Source organism: Mus musculus, chromosome 10 (assembly GCF_000001635.26).
Source record: "Mus musculus strain C57BL/6J chromosome 10, GRCm38.p6 C57BL/6J".
NCBI classification, from domain to species: Eukaryota; Metazoa; Chordata; class Mammalia; order Rodentia; family Muridae; genus Mus; species Mus musculus.
The window spans coordinates 60,507,372-60,530,886 of NC_000076.6; the positions used below are offsets into that span (position 1 = coordinate 60,507,372).

General features: G+C 50.4%; 1 protein-coding gene across 7 annotated transcripts in view; it reads right to left on the reverse strand.

Annotated features, from left to right (window-relative positions):
- The window catches only part of Cdh23 (cadherin 23 (otocadherin)), a 393,766-nt gene that overhangs the window by 204,624 nt on the left and 165,627 nt on the right, over window positions 1-23,515 (reverse strand). For all 7 annotated transcript variants that reach the window (NR_045556.1, XM_017313930.1, XM_030245069.1 and 4 more), the window contains one exon: window positions 16,115-16,193. Coding sequence is in view for 6 of the 7 variants with exons in the window: in XM_017313930.1 (XP_017169419.1) it covers window positions 16,115-16,193 (79 nt within the window). In the remaining variant the exon portion in view is untranslated. The remainder of the gene's footprint in view (window positions 1-16,114; window positions 16,194-23,515) is intronic.

The window sequence follows — 23,515 nt, forward strand, 5'->3', positions numbered from 1 at the left end:
TGCAGATGGGGGTTGAGAAATCCAAGCAACTTCCCACTCACAAGGAGACAGTCGGTGCAGATGATGCAGCAGAAGTAGGGTTTCCTTTGTCAGGTCGTGGGTCTCTTCTCACCTTTAAACCCTTACTCTCCTACTGTACAAATATTTATTTGTGAGTATGTGTGTGTGTGTGTGAGTGTGTGTGTGTGTGTGTGTGTGTGTGTGTGTGTGTGTGTATGTGTGTATGTGTGTGTAGGCCCAAGGGGTCGGTGCTTGAAATCATCCTTACTACCTCGTTCACCTTATTCTCTGAATCAGGTTCTCTCAATCAAACCCAGAGCTCTCTAGTCTCTCTACCCAGTTTGTTCTTCCAAGGCTAGAATTGCAGATGGCCTACCATGCCCCTCACCTGAAGGGGGAGTCTAAACTCTGGTCCTCATGCTTGTGTATCAACAGCTTTAACTGCCGAGCCATTCTCCACCCCCCCCCCCCCAACACACCCAAACACACCAGCTCCCCTCTAGCCTACGTCTAAATCCTAGCTCTGACATCTACAAGCAAGATGGCCTCGGACAAGTTATTTAGGCACATTGAGCCTGGTTATCTCATCTGTAAAGCCGGTTCAGTGATGGTACCTCCCTCCTCCAGCTGTAAGGAATAAATGCACCTACAGTGGGAGGACTTACCCCCACCCTACCCCCACCCCTATCTCTGTGGAACTGAGGTTGGCCATGAGAGCTTCCATTTGCATATTGCTAATATCTAATGATTTCAGATTCTCCAGAGCTGCCTATAAGTCTGGGGGATTCCCCACCGCAGGAATATCATTTGCTTGTTTTCCAAGGAACTCCCCAAATCAGCCTTGGTGGTTTACAGTAGTGGTTCTCAACCTATGGGTTGTGACCCCATTAGGGTTGGTTGACCTTCTCACAGGGGTCGCCTAAGACCATTGGGAAAACACAGATGTTTACATTATGATTCAAAACAGTAGCAAAGTTACAGTTATGAAATAGTAATGAAAATGATTTTATGGTTAGGGGTCACCACAATGGGAGGAGAGGAACTGTATAAAAGGGTCAAAGCACTAGGAAAGTTGAGAACCACTGGCTTACAGGGATTCACTGAGTATTGCATCCATGAGTCCCTTGTTGGTTTTAATTGAAATCATCTCCCCATACATCACCAGCTATTAACATGGCTCACACATTCCTGTGGAGTTGACCGCCTCAGATGCTCAGGCAGTTTACTTTCGGGGCCTGTGCTGTTGGGGCGCCAACAAGTCCTTCCCTACTACAAGGTCAGGAAGATAAACTCCCTTACATCCTTTTATGAGTTTTGTATTTTTCCTTTCACACTGAGGTCTTTAATCCATCCAGAGTCCACCTTGGTACATGGTGTATGCTGGGAATCTGGCTTGATTTTATTTTATTTTCCTAGTTAGAAAACTAGTTTCCCCAATGCCAGCCACTAAACAAGCCACCCTTTGCCTGTTGATTTGTGATGCCACCAATGCCATTTATCAAGTGCCTGTGCTTATACCTGAGTCAGCTTAGCTCTTCTCTGTCTCATGGGCCCAGCCATCTGTCTTTAAAGATACCTTACATTGACTGAGCTGGGTAGCACATGACTATAATCCTAGCACTTGGAGGCTGAGGCAGGAGGACAGATTTAAGTGCAAGGCCAGTTTGGCCTCCATAGGGAAACTCTGTCTGGAAAAATTATCACCAACAATAATAATAATAATAATGTGTTTTGGAGCCCGACTGCCCTCTTCTAAGCCAGTGACCAAGGGTGACATCATGCTGTGCTGCCAGTCCCTGATACCTCATGGGCACTGTTTGTGGTACTCAGTTAGCCCATCTTTCCTCTCTCGAGATAGCTGATACCCATGGTGCAGATGACACCTTGGAGTCATGGTGGGCAAGATAACGATGAGGGAGCCAGTAGAAATGACTAGGAAGAGGGAGGTAGGATGTATGGCAGCCACCAAGGTAGCCCTGACCTGATAACTGGTGAGTGTCACAGGGTACTGCCAGAGGAGGACCTCAACATGGGAGATCATTGTGGCTTCTTGGTAGATCCCAGATATGATCACAAGGGTGTTAGGAAGGAGCAGAGGGCACAATGGCTCCAGGAGAGATGGCTGCGAGTAGGCAGAAGGGGTTGGATGAGCATAGCCACAGACGACAAGGGCAGCATTCATGGGCTGGGGGTGGGGAGGGGGCGTCCCCAGCACTCTGAGAGGGAACTGCTTGACAGTGCCTGGATTTCAGCAAGTAAGACACCTCTTTGGATGTTTAAAGAAGCAACAGCAAGTGAATGCAGACACACAGAGAAAGCAAGAATGGTCAGTAGTACACCACACCCGGGATTACTATCCAGACTATAGAAAGAAGTCCAAACAACTCAACAGCCCCAAACCCAAGTCACCCAAATAGAGCCATGGACAGATGACATAAAAGACGGTGTTCAAAAGACAAAGCATAGGGGGCGATAGGATACATGGGGAAATGATCAATATCCTTAGCCATCAGTAAATGCCAATCAAAGCTACACCGAGAGTCCAGCTCACCCCAGTCAGGATGAGCATCATTAAAGCCAACTAATAATATGACATGATGGAAAAGGCAGATAAAGAGGAACCCTTACCCATTGCCGGGAGAAGCATAAACTCATGCAGCTGTTAATGGAAATCAGTATGGGGGATCCTCAAAACCCTGAAAGCAGAACTTCCTTCCACATGGCCCAGTCTGTCACTCTCAGGTGTGTGTTGAATGGATGCTAAGTTGACATCCCACAAACATGACATTTACAGACATAACATCCCACGGACATGGCATGACATCCCACAGACATGACATCCCACAGACATGACATCCCATAGACATGCTTGCACATCTGTGTTTATTGATGCAGTATTCACAACAGGTAAGAAATGGATCCAGCCTAGATCCCTGTCAACAGACTTATGAATGGATGGATGGATGGATGGATGGATGGATGGATGAATGGATGAATGGGTGGAGGAAAGGTGGTGCGTGTGCACAATGGAACTTTATTAGTTGAAGAGAAGAAGGAACCATCATTTACAGGAAAATGTGTGGAGCTGGAGATTATGATGTTAAGTGAAGTAAGCCAGACTCAGAAAGACAAATGCATAGAAATGACTTTTAAAAATTATATGTATATAGATATGAAAGTAGAGAGGGGACCACAAAGCAAGGAGTAAGTGTCTAAGAGGAGGGAAGAGGGGGAAATAAAGAGAGAGAGAGAGAGAGAGAGAGAGAGAGAGAGAGAGAGAGAGAGAGAGAGAGAGAGAGGAAGAAGAAGGAGGAGGAGGGGGAGGGGGAGGGGGAGGGGGAGGGAGGAAATGTGTGAAGACAGAAGAGGAACTGTATAGGGAAGGGAGGGGTCTGGCAAGAGGGGTGGGTTTGAGAAGGGTAGTGAGCCTAAGATCTAAGTATTATATTACATCTGAAGATGATACAACACCCTTCTTTCTGTCAACTGCTTTTCTTTTTTAAAAGACCACAGAGATGGCTCTGTTGGTTAAGGACATGCCGCTCAAGCATGGGCCCTAGACCCACATACCAGCCTGGTGTGATGGTGCTGGACTGTAACCTAAGTACCAGAGGGACAGAGCCAGGCTGGTTCCTAGAGCTTACTGGCTGGCCAGTTCAGTTCAGTTGGTGAGTTCCAGGGTCAGTGAAAGAGCTCAAAGTATAAAGTGGAAGCCAGGCACTGTGGAGAACACCTTCAATCCTAGCCATTGGGAGGCACAGACAAGCAGATCTCTGTGAGTTCCAGGACAACCTGGTCTACATAGTGAGCTCCAGGCCAGCTGGGACTACATAGTGAGATCCCATCTCGGGAGGGTGGGGGATAAGGTAGCGAGTGACTGAGGAAGACACTTGGTGTCAGTGTTGGGCCTCTACACACGTATGCATGTGGAAAGGGGAAGAGGAAACACTTGGTGTCCCTATTCCTGATCCCAGGAGATACAACTCTGAAGTCAGGATCTGTGGGTGCCACTGAGGTCCTGATACCTCTCTGCAAGTGCCACACTAGCTCTCTGAGCATGCCTAGTTTCTTCTGGTCCCATCTGAAGAAGGGACCAATTCCAACTCCTTGTGTACCAGGCGCTTCACCTCATTTTCTGCTCCCCTCATCTGCCCAGTTGGTCTGTCTCTGCCTTAGGCATCCCTCATTTATCTTGGCCTCCTCTTCCTGGGTCAGTCTCACCACTTAAGTTTCTGTCCCTCAGTCCCATCAGGGATTGCCAGTCCTTCATGTTCCCATAGTGGCTCTTGGACAATGATCCTGTCTACATGAGGCTGGCATCCCAGAGCACTTGCTCTGTGACAGACACAGTCCTAAGCACTTTATACATAGAGATGTGGCCCACAAGGGTCCCCATGAGTCCTTCCTAGTGTTCAAACCCTTGAAGGGCTTGGAGACCAAGGCTCTGTTTTCATGCTGGTTTCCCAAGTCCTGCTCTTTTGAGCTTCAGTCTTATGTGTGTACAACCTATGTTATTCAATAATTCCCTTTTAAGAATCACTTTAAAGGGGATATAAGGAAGTGTCACAAAGAGCCAACTGGTCAACCCTGCCAGAGGCGACTGGAAGACATGGGGCCTATGGTTTGCCTCTGTGGCTAGCAGCATGCGTTATCACCTAAGGCCCAGCCAGTTCTGCTCTCTTAGCTCTAGAGCAATCTGAACCAAGGCTAAGAGGTGTTACAGACTTGAGCACCCAACCAGACCCTCTCCTGAGCAGAACTGACAGAAATAGAAAGTGAAGGAAATCAAGAAGAGAATAAACAGCTTGCCACGCGTCAGAGTCATTTCATCCCCGTGTGTCTGCAAGCTCTGCCACTGGCCATCAGCTCTTGGGAGTATGTATGTCACGGTTGGGAGACACAGCAGCTACTTCCACCCTTGGCCTCCTCTGGTCCCAAGGAGGACTTCCTGTGGCCACACTGTACATCCAGTATCTGGCAGCTCTCTGAGGCCTCTATGCATCACTGAGACACACCCAGGCAACTCTGTCCCTGAAGACTTAAGAAAAAGCAAATCTAAGACTTCAAACCCTCGCTGTCAAATGTTCCTGTGATTCTCAACTAAATGGCCCTTGCTGACATTTAAGAATCAAACCATCACCAGGAGACAAGTCACCAGGCCTTTTAAAACAACACTTGACCACCAGCAGTATCATTACAGAGGGCACTTGTAGCTCAGGCTCCTGGGCTCCGGAGTACATGAGTGTGTTACCAGCCTGGAGCTCCAGTGTGGCATTTTTTTTTATGCCCTTCTAGCAGGAAGGGTGGCAGAGGAGCATGGTCTAAATCTCTGAAACTGTAAGCCAGCCTCAATTAAATGTTTGCCTAAGAGTTACCATGGTCATGGTGTCTCTTCACAGCAATAAAACCCTAACTAAGATGTAGGGTCTCACTATGTAGACCAAGCTGGCCTTGAACTCACAAGGATCTACTTACCTCTGCCTCCTGAGGGCTGGGACTAAAGGCCACCACTCCCAGCTGCTGCTGTTTCAGGAGTCTCATGTGTCCCAAGCTGGTCTGGAGCTCACCATGTAGTTAGAATTGACCATGAACTTCTGATCCTCCTGCCTCCACCCCACCAGGGGCAGCACAGTTGCTGGGATTGCCACAGTGTCCCACCGTGTCTGGTTTATATCTGGTACTGGGGAAGGATCTCAGGGCTTTAGGAATGCTAGGCCAAGCCACAACTCCAGTCCCTTCCCTCCAGCCTGAGGGAACTGTTTTCTCGTAGGTGTTCACCAGCTAGACTGCCGCTCGCTATTGCCATTGCTAGACAACATTTCATAAATGCTTACTATGCATCAGGCACACAGTGGGCATGTTTTGGGAAGTTATTCCTTTGTTAACTCCTTTAGCCCTGAAAATATTCTCTTCCCACCACTACTGAGCCGGGGGCACAGAGAGCAGGCATGCTTGATCAAGAGCATGGGGCACTGGAGCCTAGGCTAGGTGGGGCTAAGTTTGGGGCTGTGGGATCCTCTCTCTTCCCCACAGTAGGCTCCTGATCAATTCTGATGACACAAACGTGCTGGCAGTCACATAGGTGCAGGTGTCAACCCCTTTGGTTCCCCAGGGAAGCCATGAATCACAGATGTGCTGGGTAGGAGGCAGCTGACTGGCTGAAGGACTGGAGCTCCAGCTGGTAGCTTACCCTCCTGGCAGGGCACCCCAGGGATTCCTCTCCTGTAGTCCAATTCACACCCCCCTCCACTTCAGCCAAGCTGAGCCCGGGACTCAAGAACAGCGATGGGGGGCAGGGGGGTTGCTGTGGGTGACTTGGGGCTTAATATCTTTGTAACCATATTGCAAAAGGGCAGGCCTAAGCGGGAGCCTTACGCTTAATCTTTCTCTTTTATTGCTTTCTCTCTTGTATGCTTTAACCTTGCACCAGGTATCAAGCTAGATAAATAAAAACTTTTATTTCAGATTAGCCCCAGCTGGGGGCTGCCTTGAAGGCTGAGCAGTCATCCGAGGCATCTGATGAGAAGGGAGCCAAGAGCCAGGCTGGGTAGTGAGGCTCATCCCAAGTTCAAAGGCCCCTTGGGATATCGGATGGGAGATCATTTTCCGAGGTGGGTGCAGCAGGGACCTGATTAGCGCCTAGAGCCAAGAAGCAGGGAGGCAAATTGCCAGGACACAGGCTCCCTGCATGTCTGCACACCTGTTACCTGCCTCCCAGAATGCTGTTCTACTCAGAGCGCCTCACCTATTGGGCCACACTGCCCTCACCACTGCTATGTTCTTTACTAAATGGTGAGCTCACCAGGACAATGACACCAGCTCTCGATTCCCAGGGGCTGAGTATGGGGCCAGTGGTTAACTGAATGTATGTATGAATGAATGAATGAATGAATCCTAACTTCCAGCCCTGCACATAGACCACAGACTGACATGATTTGCCTGGTGTCTAGGGCAAAAGGATGAGGGGGTTTTGGAAGCAAAGATCTTGTGGGTTGAATCCTGGCTATTTGTGTGTGTGCTTAAATGGGCTTCATATGCTCAGTGCATCTTAATGTCTGTTTCTCTAGAAGGACTCTTGCTAGCCACATGCCGGATGGATAAGAGACAATGCCATAGCCAAGGCAATGTGTCGTCCCTTATGTGCAGAGAGGTGCAGAGAGAGCCGGACAAGGTGGCCAAAGCAGTGTGGATTAGAATAGCAAAACCCACAACTCTGCATGGATGGAATAATACGCAGTAGTGAAGATGAACGAGCAACTGACGCCACGCCAGCCAATGTGAAGCCTCTGCCTGGAGTGGAAATTGCACATCTTCAGAACACGAGACTCTAAAAACATCAAGTTCAAAGACAACTAAATCCGAATAGTGTGTGATGTATCTGGATGTGACATTTCCCCAAAGCAAGAGGACGACGAAGGGGAGGATTGGAAGGTGTGACCCAGCTGACCTCGAGGAGGGAAAGTGGGGGCTGAGGGAGGACCACACAGGCAGGTGTGAGATGTGAGTACTGGTCTTGCTCTCAAAGAGCTGGTGGGCTCTTGAGTGTCCACAATATCATTAAATTGAAGAATGAACTGGGCAGTAGTGGCCCACACCTTTAATCCCAGCACTCAGGAGGCAGAGGCAGAGGCAGAGGCAGAGGCAGAGGCAGAGGCAGAGGCAGAGGCAGAGGCAGAGGCAGAGGCAGAGGCAGAGGCAGAGGCAGAGGCAGAGGCAGAGGCAGAGGCAGAGGCAGAGGCAGAGGCAGAGGCAGAGGCAGAGGCAGAGGCAGAGGCAGAGGCAGAAGCAGCTGAATCTCTGGGAGTTTGAAACCAGCCTGGTCTCCAGAGTGAGTTCCAACACAGCCAGAACTATATAGAGAGACCGTGTCTCAAAAATAAAAATAAAGTCAAGAATGAAATAAAGCTGCCACATGGGAACCAATATTGACAAATTTAAGCAAAGAATTGATCAATTCTGAGGTATGCCAAGGAGAGAGAGAGAGAGAGAGAGAGAGAGAGAGAGAGAGAGAGAGAGAAACAGAGAGAGAAACAGAGAGCTCATTTGGGGTGACCCTCCTTGGCAACTTCCTTTTTGCCCCTTACTGCCTGCCCTCACCAAATCTCATCAGCCCCTCACACTATCCCTTATCATGTCTGCATACATGATGTATGGTGGCTACTTTATGATCCTCCCAAACCAGAGAGGCCTTAGAAGTTCATTCAAAGATGAGGGCAAAATCCCAATGAGCCAAAGGAGAAAGTCAAGCAGAACTCTGTGGGGGTGGTGAAGAAGGTGAGGGCTCCCATGTTCTACTGCTGTAGCCACCTTAGCCAGGACTGGGTGGGAGGAGAAGTAGCTCCCATCCTGAGCTGTCAAACCGAAGGGTCCATGACGTCATTCCTGTCCACGGAGGCAAGTAGACTCATGAGCCAGCAGTGGAGAGATCTAACCATCTGCCCAGGGGAGCAGGCACCTGGGAGGCCACTGCCCCACCCCCCACGTAAGGGCTATTCCTGCCTGAGATGTGAGGCATGGAGGAAGATGGGGTGCAGGAAGGGGAGTCTCAGTCTTTGCCATGAAACCTCTGTAAAATCTCCCCAACTTGCGTGATGCACAGGAAAGAGGCCAAATGGCAGGCTGCAGTTTCCTGGCCAAAGGACTCCTGGGCCCCATCTACGAGCCAGGAGAAATGAGCCTGTGCAGGTGACAGAGGTGCCACCATGGTGATGCACAGAGCATCACAGAAGGGGATCCTGGGGGAACGGTGGTCCTGAGAAGGGAGGGGAAGGCTCAGGGGAAGCAGTGTGCAGACTTTAGGGGTTCATTTGAAGGAATGGATGACAGTGTGACATAATGCCATCATTTTGGTATTGGGGGGGCAGAAAACTGTGAATAACACTCAGGGTGCATAGATCATTCAGTTCGCCCTTGCCAACTCAGAGGCTGCGTCCCTAAATACTGTCTAGGAAAGAGAGCCAGGGAATGCTGACACGCTGAGCCTTGGACAGCACACAGCAGCACATTCCCTGCACCTGTGGTTAGAGAGACACAAAGCCTATCGACAGATAGCAGCTGGCAAGGCAGAAAGGCCCCAGACGCCCATCGTGGCACCGGGCTCAGCTGGTGATGTCTGCCTGGGTGAGGGATGGGGTGTTCGGGTGCAGGTGTGGATGTGGGTCTAGGGTGGGCACTCACAGAGACAAGCAGATCTGCTAACCTTAAGGCGTTCAACCTAGGCCTCCACTAGGACTCAGAAACGTGGCTCAGTGGTTAGAAGTGTGTGTGTGCGTGTGCATGTGTGTGTGCGTGTGTTTCCCTTCATTTCTTTATATTCTCTATTTTCAGACTGTCATTATAACCTGCTCATACCTTGAGACTTTACTTTGAAAGGGCTGTGAGGAGCTACTACAGGGACCTGTTAAGGGGCTATATTCATGTCTTTCCCTTCTGATCCATACGATAACCATCTTTCGAGCCCTAGCCTCGCCAGCCAGCTATGACCAGGAACCCATTGTTTTTCCTTCATACCCACAACCAACAGCCCTGTTACCTCTTTTCTGATCTGCCCTCTATGTCCCCTTGGCCAAGTCTCCATGGGTCAGCTACATACTAGGGCTGAAGTCTGGAGCTTCCCGGTACCCACAGCACTATCACACAAGCCAGAGGCTGGGTGTGCCATGCAGATTTCCAAAGTAATTCTATTTCTGAGCTTTCTCTCCCTAGAGGGAGGAGAGTTCGTAGCAGATCAATAATCACAAGGGCTTTGATGTGTGTTGGTGGATGGTCTCCCATGATGGCTGACCCAGCAGGCCATGGCCAGGGGCCTGATGTAGTTGCTGTCGTATGTGTGTATGGGTTCACACAAGTCTGACTATAAATAATGACACCCCCCACCCCACCCTCATGAGTAGGCATTCACACTTGCGCATGCACACCAGCGTTCCCCCCTAAATGATATATTTTCAAAAAGTCTCACCTGATGGCAAATCCAGGAAGGAGTCTGGTACCTAACTGCCTTCTCTCATTGTGCCTGTCCTGTCCCCTGTGTGACCTTGCACATGAGGCTGGTGTGCTCTAAGGTGAAGAATGATGGCTAGAGCTAGCCCACTCCTTATTGAGCTTTTATTATAGACTAGCACTTCCTAAGCAAATGTCTTTTCTCAACATTCTCCGCCCCATGAGTCCCTGGAGACCCTTGTTCCTAATTACCTCCCTGATGGGCAATTTCAATACCATATATGCGATTCACACATAAAAAGAGTTAAGATACTTCCCCCAGCCTTGAGCGGGCTGAATCAGACCTGTTTCTGCCACAGTCCGCTAGCCCACCTAGGGTGGAGTCTTCCAACCTAGGTGAAGTCTACTGTGTGCCACATCTGCAGCTTCCTGTAAGAAGCCACTACCTGCTGAGCAGCTGAGCTTGTTTTCATGACAGATCCTCACAAAGTGACCTACGAGATCCTGGCAAAGTAGGGGATGGGTTTCCCCCCTTTAAAAATCAGACCCTAGAATTAAAGTTGAGCCTTGATCAGAGAACTTTGTCTTGGCTCGTTATTTCTCTCACCATCCTTTCTATCCACCCCCAGCTTTCCCTTCAGGAACCCAGGAACCCGTGGCCGCTGGCAGCTATAGCCCTCCCACATAGGAAACACCACACTCTTGGCAGGAGCCATCACCTGTACAGAAAGCACACAGAGCCTCGCATGGCCAGGTACAGCACCATCAGTGTCTCTTGCCCCAAGTGGGGCCCTGGATTTTGCATTTCTAGCAATTTCTTGGGTGACATCAATGCTGGCAGTCTGAGGACCTCTGTTGTCACAGAAGTTGGGTGTTCTCTGGAGCCCAGTTCAATGCCTGCTCTGTCACTTGGTAACTGGGTAAAGTGGGCACATGTCTTTTCTCTCTCTGTCTAGACATGATAAATGCCTCTCCTTCATTAGCTCTTAAGAAGAAGAACTCACCATCAAGCCAGGCTGGGCATGGCACATGAAGTTGGGGTCCCATCTCCTCAGTCTTGGGGTCCTACCCACTCCCTCCCTTCCTCCCTCCCTCCCTCCTATCCTTCCTTTCTTCCTATTTATTTTACAGGAGTACACTGTAGCTGTCTTCAGACACACCAGAAGAGGGCATCGAATCCCATTACAGATGGTTGTGAGCCACCATGTGGTTGCTGGGAATTGAACTCAGGACCTCAGGAAAAAGTCAGTGTTCTTAACCACTGAGCCCTAAGCCCTGGGTCTTATAGGACCCAGGACCACCAGCCTAGGGATTGTCCCACCCACAATGGACTGGGCCCTCTCACAGCAATCACCAATTAAAAATCTGCAACCCTATAGATGGAACAACATTATGAACTAACCAGTACCCCGGAGCTCTTGACTCTAGCTGCATATGTATCAAAAGATGGCCTAGTCGGCCATCACTGGAAAGAGAGGCCCATTGGACACGCAAACTTTATATGTCCCAGTACAGGGGAACGCCAGGGCCAAAAAGGGGGAGTGGGTGGGTAGGGGAGTGGGGGTGGGTGGATATGGGAGACTTTTGGTATAGCATTGGAAATGTAAATGAGCTAAATACCTAATAAAAATGGGAAAAAAACAAACAAACAAACAAAAATGCCCTACAGGCTTGCCTGCAGCCCTACCTTACAGATACATTTCCCCAACTGAGGCTCCCTCCTCTCAGAGGATGCTAGCCAGCACAGTGGACCTTAGAGTCTATTGAAATAAGGCCTTCACCAGCTTCTGGTTGTGAGGGCAACAGAGGCCATTGTAGTGATAGAGCTTGTGACAGTAAGATGCATCTTGTTGGGCGGAGGAATAGGGGAACAGCTGGCATGGGGTGAGGACCAACTAGATGTCACCCACTGTAGATGACTACCAAGTGGCAGTCATTTTACAGAATGGTCAAACCAGTTCCGTTCAACTTTGTAGAGGTCTGATGGACAAATCAAAGTTGCATATGGTCAAGGTGTGCCACAAGGTACTTTGACAGATGCACATGAGTCCCACTGTCTGTGAGCCCCATAGACAGGTGACAGCTACACATAGCACCTCACCTTGATCTCATCTAGGGAGTGTGGTGCAGCTACCTTAGCTCGATCCTCTGTAGATACCAGCGTGCACCATGTTAGCATCAGACTGCAGAGGACAGTCCCCAGGACTTACTCTGATGAATGACCCTCTTAGCAGGATCTTCCCGTCCCCCCACCTCACCACCTCAGGGAATAGCCTTTTCCTCTCTGTCACTACAAGTTCTTCTTCGTCAGGATTCCACACATAAGGCACACCATGTGGAGTTTGTCTTTGGGGATTTGACTTATTATTGCCAGCACAGTAAACACGGGGCTCTTTGATTTTCACAGCTATGAAGGAGTGACTTACTTCTCACCTGGCCAGGGGAGACAGGTGTCTCTTGGGTGCAAGTAGCATCTGGCATTGAACTGTGAAGTTCCTCTGCCCAGGCCTCCAAGGTGAGGGAGCTGGGCATATGGAGTATGGGTTTAGTGGTAGAGCACCTGCCTAGCATATGCAAGGACCTGGGTCCCACCCTCATCACTGAGAAGAAAGGAAAGCATGAATGCTTGTACAGCAATCAGACTCCTCCTTGGCTGAGGCCCCCTGGGTATCAGTTGCTGGGTCCTGGGAGCTTCCTGGCCCTCCTCTCATTCTCTGTTCTCTCCTTGTGCCTTGACTGCTGGCTAAGGCTGCCACCACCTCTGGGTGGGGCATTATAGCATCCTTCCTGCTGGTCTGCTTGCTTCAGCCTGCTCTTCTCCAAACCACTGGCCCCACTCTCTCGACTTACTGAGCACCCCGAGCTCAGACATGGCTTTGTTCTTCTGTTGAAGACACAATGGCCTTCCACTGCTCTCAGGACCCAGACTGGCCATCCACACATCGCATAGCTGATCCTGTTACCTTCAGTAGTCTGTCTCCTCACAACCTCAGGTGCTCTTTGCTCGGCCACAGAGTCACTGTAAGTGACAGATGTGTCAGACTCCCATGACTTTGCCCATTCTGTGAATCCCCATTCGTGATTCCCATGCATGCCAGCTTTGACGGCCAAACCTTAGCAAGGTTCCCACTCCGAACGGTTGGGTGTGCAGTGTCTCACAGAATTTTCTTGTTTCTTCTTACAAAGGAAAGTTGAGGGGGGTTCCCGGGGAGCCCCAGCTCATGCTGGTATGTAGCCCCACTGTAAAGATGCACCTCAGCCTCTTCCCTCCCCCTCACTGCCCATGCATCCTGCGTAGTTACCCCGGACATCTTTGCAGTCCCTGCACAGCTCAAGTCGACCTTCCTGGCAAAAGTACAGGTTCTTGTAATGGAGATGGTACCTGGTCCCTGCCCTCCCAGGGCATCATATTCCTGACCTAGACAGCCCTTAGCCAACTGTGGTGGGTGAAGGGAGAGTGCTTCCTGTTTCTGTGAGCACCTGCTGTGGAATCCATGCTCCACTGACTGACCAACTGCTGGTTTGCTTGGCTTGCTTGGTCCTCACAGTAGTACCCTGCCAGGCATGGCCCACATCTGGAACTAAGTCCAGGGAAGGCTCACACTAGAGCAGGGTCTTCTATAGCAATCTGAGCCGAGCTGCAACTTAAATCTAAGACTGAACACTGAGTTTGATGCTGGACTGTGGGCAAGCCAGAAGAAGGGAAATGCTACCATCTTAGCACATAACCAACGGGATGCACTGATACTGTTTCTTGCCCGTGCCCACATAGAACCTGGAGCCTCACATAAGCTAAGCCTGTGGGCTCTTACCGAGTCATGCCCCAGTCCTATGTGCCACACGGACTGTCCTTCTCCATTGAGAAAGGCCAGGGGACAAGTGCTCTATGGCCTTGGGGGCTGCTGTACTAGGCAGTCTGCCTGGAGGCGCATGAAGGATGGTGGTCCTTGCTCAATGCTTTTCCATACCTTGAGGAAATGAATCAGCTTCAAGGATCCCTCTCTGACAATTACTAGTCAATCCTTAGTGTTTTATGGTCATTCAGAGCCATCGGGACACGTAGGGATTCTCTTCTCCTTTTCTACATTTTATTTTATTTGTGTTTTCCCCTTCCCTCCATTTATTTTTTTTTATGTTTTATTTATTTTATTTTATTTTTGCAACAGGGCATCATGTAGCCCAGGCAAACCTCAAACTCACCTAATGATGTCCTCAACCTTTCTGATCCTTCCTCCTCCACCAGCCAAGTGCCCACTGGTTTTACAGGTGGGCACCGCCATGGCCGGTTTTACATAGCACCAGAATGTTAAGCAAGCATTTGGCCGCTGAATTACACCTACAACCCCAGGATTTTTAACCTTGTCTTATAGGTAAGCACCATCAAGCCTGCAGCAGGTCAAGCATCTTTCGGAAAGAGCCCTGGCAGGGAGCAAAGCCCTCACACCCACGTCGCTCTACAGGGGGTAGGCAGAGCGTTCCTTGAAGTAGGACTGTTTGTGCTAAGAGGAGGATGAGGCTAGGGAATGGCCACTCAGAATTCAGGCTGGGACAGGAGCCTCCTTGCAGCCTGCTGTGGAGAGGGCGATGCTACTGGTGCCCATGGTGGCGGGAAAGAAGCTTGCCATTCACCAGGCTCCGTGCGGCCGCGCGGGGCTGAGAACAAATTGATAGAGATGGAGCCATAACTTACCACTGAAGGCCTCTTTGCTCTTGGCAAAACAGAAGGATCATTAGTAGTGGGGCGAGCACTCGTGGGCAGATATAAATCCCCTCGCTTGTGGCTGACAAACAGCCCAGAGGGGACAGGACCTCAGATTCAGACAGGTTAACTGCAGGTGCCTATTCTTAGCTTGGGGCTCTGTGCCCCTGACTGGGGCAGGTGGGCCTTGCCACATAAAGACAGAGCCCCTATCACCAGCCCAGACTGCCTAGGTGCCTGAGGCTCAGGTCACCACACCAGTGGGCCCCATCCCCGGGTGGGACCCGAGAATGACAATCATTCTGTGAGTGTACATCAAGGTCTGTGCTGGGCTGGATCCTGACCTGGACATCAGAAAGGATCCTGGACATGGTAGGAGGCATCCAAGGGATTCAGGGGATCAAGTGCCAATTTCTACAGATGTTCCATGCAGACTGGCTGCCCTGGGGCTCTCTGGGATCACAGTATAATAGGAGTCTTGTATGTAACCATAGGTTGCCCAAGGCCCATAACACTCACTCCTGGCTACCTGTGACCCTAGAGAAGCAAGGGGCTCTCCAAACCGCTGCTGGTGGTATTATCAAGAGCAGATACATACAAAGTGTTCACGCATTAGCTCTTCACAGGAGTAAGCCATGTGACCCACAAACCCCCTTGACGCAAGCATTCTTCCTGTTCCCAATACACAACTGACAAGTGAGAGACCTAGCCAACACAGCCGGCTCAGGAGACCTTCCCGTCTCCCTTGATGCCTATGCCTTTCTCTCCCCTTTTGGGAAACACTCTGACTTCCTCATCTGTCTGGCTTGCCTGAATACACCAGGCTGGCCCTTCAGAGACCGTACACTGAGCGAGAGATGCTGTGAGCAGGCACGTGTGATGCAGGAGCAGAACCAGCGTTTCTAAGTGGGGGCAGCTTAGTCCCTGGACAGCCTCTCAGAACCGCCATGGGTCCATCTATGGGGTGAGGCACAAGTTAGGCATTGCCTTACTCCTCCACATCAGTTCAGTCAGTCATGTTCTGCACGGCCAAGGGATCTTTGGGTAGGAAGAGGCGAAGGTGCCTCCCACGGTGATATCCCGGTGCTGCCTATCAGATTGAAGTGTGACTAGAACGTGAAATCAGACAGCAGCAATACTAGTTGTTCCAAAGTGATGTAAAAATTGCCACCTTTTCAGCAGATAAGAACAGACACCCTGGAGCCCTGTAAGAAGTTAGGTAAGGGTCGCAGTATTTTAGGCTCAGAGCCTCAGAAGGCCCACGGCTTCAGACCTTAGACACATATTCCTGTTCCCAGAGTCCCCAGACACCATGGCCTTTTAACCCAGTTCCTCCATTTTATATCCATTTGTCCCCTTCCTTAGCAAGGATTGTCCCTGGAGGCAGGTCTCAAATGCCATTCAATCTCTTTGAGCCAGAGCCGCCAACAGGCGCTCTCTTAGTCTATCCAGCAAACAACGCAGGCTTTGGCTTACCTGAGACAATAGTGTAGCCAATCCCACGGGGCCGTCCCTTATCCTGGTCCACAGCAGTGATCACCCGCACAGTTGTGCCCTGGTTTGGAGAGAGAAGGGACTTGTGTTCAGTCACCTAGATGCCAGGTAGCTATCTTTCTTTATGGGTGTCCTAGCACCCCACTGTCCCTCCCTAGCCTAATTCGGAACTTCGAGGCTTGCCTGGGAAGTGTGTATACCATGCAGCTTTGCTCCTGACTCACAATGGCCTTGCGCTTAGCACCTGCCATTCCTCCACGACACAGATAGTCAAGTATGGACTCGAGCAAGGGGGTCAAGGACAGACACAGACAGCTGCCGCACACATCTGGGGCAGATGAGATGGAGACATAAACAGGACAGAGTGGGTATCCAAAGCCCACCTGGAGAAGCCTCGAAAGGGGCATGCAGATGGTACCATTTAGGATGGATTGTGAGGAGTTAGTAGGAGTTTTCCAAGGAGAGCAAATAAAAGGGAAGGAGCCCCAGGTAGAGAATGTAACACGGGCCAGGGCTCAGCTGTGTAAGCCTCTAAGAAGGGATGCTGGTAAGTAACCATCAGAGGATGGCAGTTTGTTGAATGAATAAACAAACGTATCTATGGAAAACAATGGCATCACCACCAGGACCACCACTTGCTAAGATGTCCTTTGCTAAGAGCAACTTCTACCTTGCTCCCCAGGCTGCGTGACATCTCACCACTGCATATGTCAGCGATCCCTGCTCGCCTTACACCTGAGGTTCAGGTCCTAGCACAGTGGTTCTCAACCTGTGGGTCTTGACATGGGGTCACAGGGGTTTCCTAGACCATCAGAGGGCACAGATATTTACATTACGAGTCAGAACAGTAACAAACAGTTATGAAGTAGCAATAAAAATAATTTTATGGCTGGGGTGTCACCACCATACGAGGAACTGTATTACAAGGTTGTGGCACTAGGAAGGTTGGGGACTATGCCCTAGTAGTTTCCCCTGGGCAAAGGACGGCAGACTGGCCCTGTCTCCGTCTTTGGCGGGGGTGATGAAAGTATCCTAGCACTCACAAGTGTATAAAGGGCTCACGAGGTCTTGTCTGCTTCTCACATACCTTTGGACAGACAGTTCTCTTGTCTCAGGGCCAACAACATCTCTCCAAGTCCTCCCAGTCTGGCTGTGGAGTCACAACAGGAGCCACAAACCCCTTTCCCAGACTGCATGTCTCTTTCCAGAAGCCCTTTCACCCTCCCTTAGCCTAGAATGCAGAAGACGGAATGACCCAAAGCTCCCTGAGGGAACGTGGGAATATCCCGGGATATATGCAGAGACCAGGCCATATGACAAGCCGTCCTGGCCTCTTCTTTGTCCTCCCCTCCAGGGATCCTGGTTGGATCCTCTGGGCTTGTTAAGAAGCTGGATAAATAGGCCATGTAAAGAACCAACTGACCACACTGTAAAGCACATCTTTCCTGGCACAGAGAACTGCTCAAACGCTGGCCCGATGTTCTCAGGTACCCCAGCCTGCCAGTGTCCTAAGACCTAGCCCCTTCCTGCAGATGAAGAAACAGAAGCAGATGGCTGAGAGACTGCTGGAGGTCCCAAAGCAGAGAGTGAAAGAACAGGAAGCCAGGAACACATTTAAATGCTAAGGGTCTGATGTTCCTGTCCACCAGGTGCCGCGGCCGCCGCAGGGTTCTGCTATAATAATGCGAATGTCACTTCCTAATGCCACTGCTCTGTGGCAGGAACTATTCTAAGCACTGGTTCCCGTGGAATTTGGAAATGCCTACTTGCCAGCCATCCCTGGAGATGCCATGTGTTCTAGACTGAGCAGGGGCCAAGGGTAGTCACATGGGAGACCAGTCACCTTGTCCTCCCAAACTTCCTCTCACAGAGGGAGCATGGACAGCCCCTGACTCCGGTCCATGGAAGCCACAGGGAAGCACAGCTCTCGACTTAAAGGGACTACACTGCTTTCCTCCATCACCCTGCTGGAGGCTCTTCTGGGATAGCTGCTCATCTAAGAGTTCGCTATCCATCAGGGAAGACCTGGGCTGACTTCCAGTAGGGTATACAACTATCCCAAGGTTTTAGCTTCCAGAACAGGCTTTCTAGAAACAGGGGTAGTTCCATTCTGCCTGGGTGCCTACATGCGTCCTACTAGAGGGTTCCTGAGTTGCCCCTGGGCTGCTGGAGCAGGGACCCACCTATCAGGATGCCTGAGCACGGAGATCACTAAAGTTCTAAGGCTGAATTACTAAACAATACACTGAAGGGACAGATCTATGCTTTTCCATATCCCAGGTAGGTTGTGCTGGGCTCAAGGGGACAGGCTAAGGCAGCTATACTGGGCTGTCCAGAGAAGTCTATGGCCTAAGAGCCCTCAGTCCTCGGAGCCCTGTAGACCCCATCCCCCACTCATCCATAGCTGTGTCGGGGGAACTCAGCAGACGCTAGCTGGCTCTGTGGGACACGAGGATAAGGGGCCCCCTCTCCCAGCCATAGTTGGAGCCGAGCCTCTGCCGGGCAAGCTCTGCCAGGCTCCCAATCAGGTTTGGGGTTTCATCTCTTTTTGGGTAAATAAATCCACTTTTAATAAAACTCTGAGCTTTTAATACAAGTGCAGACAGAAGGCCTGAAAACGTTATGAGAAGGAATTAACAAGGAGGTGTGGGGGCTCCTGGGAGCCCATGGCTCTTGTTTCAGAGTCTCAGTGATTATATTTTCAATATACTGCAACTTATTTCCAAAGACAAGGAACGAGGAGGAAGTGCAGCCTGCTGGCACAGAGCCGGGCCTCCAAAGATGAGTCCACGCTTGCAGCGTGTGGCTCTGTGGGAAGTGAGGCTCCCAGGGGCACGGCCAGGAGAGGGAGAGGGAGACCCTGCTCCAGCTAGAGGGCTGAAGACGGACCCCTGCTAAGGGAGTCTTGCCTTCCTCAGGCACTCATGTTGTGGGGAAGAGGTGACCTTCTGGGAAACAAGGCTCTGCTCAAAGAGGTGACAGGTGCATAGGCCTACAAGGGCCTGACTCCTTGTGACAGGAAGAGAAGCAGAGAGGCAGTTAGGGGGTTGATTCCTGTAAGTCTGGACTTCTCAGTTGTTGTTTTTCTATCTGTGAAATGGGTATAACAGGCTCTACTGTCCAGCAACTGATATATAGACTCATGCATATGAACACACACACATACACACACTCACTCTCCTGCTTGCTCTCTCTCTGTCTCTGTCTCTCTCTCTGTCTCTGTCTCTCTCTCTGTCTCTCTCTGTCTGTCTCTCTATCTCTCTCTCTCTCTCTCACACACACACACACTCCCTCTTCCCCCCACCCCATACACAGGAAATATAACTGACACTATAAAGTTGGGCCCTAGACTTGCTGCATGATCACGTGAAACTTTAGTGCTGTGTCTGGGACTATGCATACACTTCTTTCTTTCTCTCTTTTCTTTTCTTTTCTTTTCTTTTCTTTTCTTTTCTTTTCTTTCTTTCAAAAAAAGAGATGCATTTATTGTATGTTTGTGAGTACACTGTCGCTGTCTTCAGACACACCAGAAGAGGGCATCAGATCTCATTACAAATGGTTGTGAGCCACCATGTGGTTGCTGGGATTTGAACTCAGGACCTCTGGAAGTGCAGTCAGTGCTCTTAACCACTGAGCCATCTCTCCAGCCCCTATGCATACATTTCTAAACACCTTCAACTAGTTCGGATACTGAACATCCCACTCTGATAGGTTCCACTCCCAAGCTAAGGGGCTTTGTCTACCCTTGAGCAGCTGGGACCCGATGGGGAAGAGCCGGTTAAGTGAGCGTCCCCTGGGTGCTAACCGTGCGCTGGGCATGATGGGTATGCAGAGATGCTCCTAACCCCTCCCCCTGCAAGGAGGACACATTCTTGGAGCTTTCGGGAGTTTGCTGAAGCTCACAAGGTATGGTGGGTAAGCAGGGTGCTTGTAACTGGGGAATGGAAGGTTGAACCTGGAACAAGCCTGCCATTCCAACAGAGACTGGAGGACCAGGACTCTGCCTGGAGGGCAGGAAGTGGGGCACAACCCGGGACTTCACTAGAAGAAACCATGTTTCTGGACCAAACTGGACTGTCCTGGACCTCAGGGACTACTCCCCATTGCCTTCCGTATAAGCTTAGCTGGGACACCCCAGCCCCCATTTCCCTGCCACGATTAAGGACTTGAAAGGTGACAGGTGACATGCAGTTTGCTTTGGAGGTGTGAGGGGTGGGGGGAGCATTACTAGGGTGGGGGCTGGCTGGTGGGGGCTACTGGGGACTTCCAACGAGAGCTGCCACAGCAGATTCTGAGGCAGAAAATCCTATTTCTCAGTCCTTAATTCCAGTCAATTCCAGTCAAAGGGCTGATAGGCATCGCCGGCAGTAATTTGTGCAGCCTGTCCTCGCCTTTCACCTTCTGTCGGCCCCTCGCTGACGGGCAGGCTGACATGCTGCTGTTCGAGTGAGGAAATTAAAATTTGATGCAATAATCCCAAATAAGAAGGATTTTATTAGGTAATATATACACTTTAGATGAAGCTTGCTAGCCTGATACACTGATAGAGGGAAGTATACATGCTGGGAGCCACAGATAAAGGGGGGGGGGAGCCAGGAGGGCGGGACAGGGTCTTGACAGGGACCCTAGGAGCCTCGGAGACAGGGCTGGGCATGAGGGATGCCTGGGTCCTCCTATCCTAGGGTTATGGAACAGGCCATGCTGCATCTCAGCCCAGACCCAGCTAGGGAACGAGTGTGCGAAATCAGCGCGTCACACTAAAGGGACACGGAGATCCAGATCAAGGCATGGAAACTGATTAGCAGCCTGGAGACATGGGACCTGGAGCTTGTGGGGATTGGCTTGGAGGGGATGGGGAAGTGGGGATCCCTTTTCCAGTGGGGGAGCTAAGAGAAGCAGATGCACAATGGGACTATGGGGCTGGTCAGTGCTTAGAAGAGACGGGACCCAACTCACCGCTTCATCTGTCTTCCTCAGCTGGGCTGCACCCCTTGTAAAAGCGCTCACCCTGCCCCCAGAGCATGGACGCAGTAGCTTCTCAGGAACTTGCCAGACCATGGGTAGCATGAATACACAACGATATGCTAAGGTCTCTGAGCTAAGGGAAGGAAGTCATAGGAAATGGAACAGAGGGGTCATGAGATGACCAAATGCGAAGAAAGACTCACTCGCAAATGGTCTGCTCCATGGAATTCTCTAGAAAAGAAGGGTGTAGCATACTTAGCCCTGGACAGTATATACAGGGCACCTAATAACTCTCTGGGAGATGGGTATGAGGCTGAATTACTGAATGAGTGCACGGGGTGGGGGTGGGGTGGGGGTGGGGGTGCTCTGATACCTGATGTAAATGCCTGTGCAAGTTACAAAGGAATCGTTATGGAGACTCAGAGGATGCTCGGTTCAAATACGTGGACTTGTGACCATGGCATGAAGCAGGGTCAAATACCTCACCCCATAACTAATGGACCCACCCAGTCACCAGCCACCACAGTTTGATGTCTGTGAGAATGGGTCCTCTCTGGAACCATGTGGGGGCTCTTCAGAGTTCCTCTGGTGACCCAACCAACATGATGATGGTGCATAGCAATCAAGGTGGCCTGAAGCATCTTCTCTACACTCTTGGACACAGTGTGCTGGGAGACCCAAGAGGATCCTGGGTCAATGTTCCAAAGATGGGGTGTCAGGGTTACGCAGGGATTCAAAGCAGTCTGTATTCCTATGTGAACGTTCCATGAGACTGGAATTGACTGATAAGTTATTTAGCTTAGAAATTAGCTGTACTACAGCAGGGAGGGGTGGCTAGCTCTGATGTGGAGGATGAGTTACAGAGAGCGTCTAGGAAAGGAGGGAGAGAGGTGGTCTCTGGGTCAGTGACCTAAGTGACAGAGTCACAAGAGGGCTGCTATGACCAGAGTTTATATTCATTCATTCATTCATTCATTCATTCATTCATTTCATAGAAACTCACACACCACACCACGCCCATCAAAGACTCTATCCCTGCTGAACCACAATCCCAGGCAAGCACAATACCGGTAGATGCTAGTCAGGTCCCTATGAGCTCTGAGCTCTCAGGAAAAGAAGCCCAGGCCTGCAGATAGGTGGCAGGCCTGAAATTGTCCGAAAATGGCAGTCAGGTCTGGACTGAGGCTGAGACACAGGCCTGGCACGGCTGGGGTTGGCAGCAGAAAGGAAGGGAAAGTCCCTGGATATGGGTGAGCTGAGACGTGCAGCCTGGACTTCCAAAGCTGGTAACCAGATAAGCCTCGCAGGCCGAGAAAGGGAAGGCTGGGAACGGTGAGCCCGAGATGGCTCTGTCTGTTCTCCATGCAGCTGCAGACACCCGCAATAGTAAGAAAACTGCATCTTGCTTGTAAGATTCTTCATTTCGTACCTGGCCCTCAAAGCCAGAGACCAAGCACCAGAACCCACAGCTTTAGTGCCGGGATATCTATAGTCAGAACAACGGTAGCATCCAACAGGACCAGGCTCTCCCAACCTGAGCTGGCATAGGAACTCGGTCCACATCCATCTCTCTCCATGCTTGGGAGTAGTACAGGGGTAAGGTAAGACTCTGCAAGGGTCTCCTGCTTTCCCTCGGAGCTAAGCCCTTTCTTTCCCTTCACAAACACATTGCTCCAAGATGCACGTTGAAGCTTCTGTCTGTCTGGGGATGCACCCTATTCTCCTTCATCAGGCTGTAGCAGGCATTCCACTACAGTCACAAAGTTAGGTGGTTTCCAAGCCAGTGACACCCACTCATAGTTTAGCCAGGGTCCTGTGGGGTGGACCATGATCTATTTTGTCCTGTGAGACCTTCTCCCAATCATAGCCCATTTGACCAGGTGCAGCTGTATAGCCCTAACCCTGTAGATTGTGACCTCTTTGGGGATCCAAAGACCCTTTCACAGGTCTGCATATCAGATATAGTGCATATCAGATATTTACATTACAATCCCTAACAGTAGCAAGATTAGTTATGAAGTAGCAATGAAAGTAATATTAGGATTGGGGGTCAGTGCAACATGAGGACTGTATTAAAAGCCTGCAGCATTAGGAAGGTTGAGAACCACTGCTCTAAGGGAATCAAAAGATAAGCTGATGACATGTGATGTAAATACAAAATCATGCAGCTTTTTTGAAACCTGAACTTGAGACCCCCCCCCCAAAAAAGAGAAGGAGTCATTAAAGAGGGCAGATGGATCCATGAGCTACCAGGAACAGCTTGGGCCTGAGAGAGAGGTCTCACAACAGGAAGAAAGCAAGCTGTGTCATTATGTGTGGTACACACGGCCAACGAAGGCAGCAGGTTCGTGGAGGGCATGACTCAGCAACACGGATGTTTGGCCGAGCTTAAGTCCACAGCCATCCCCAGCACGGGCT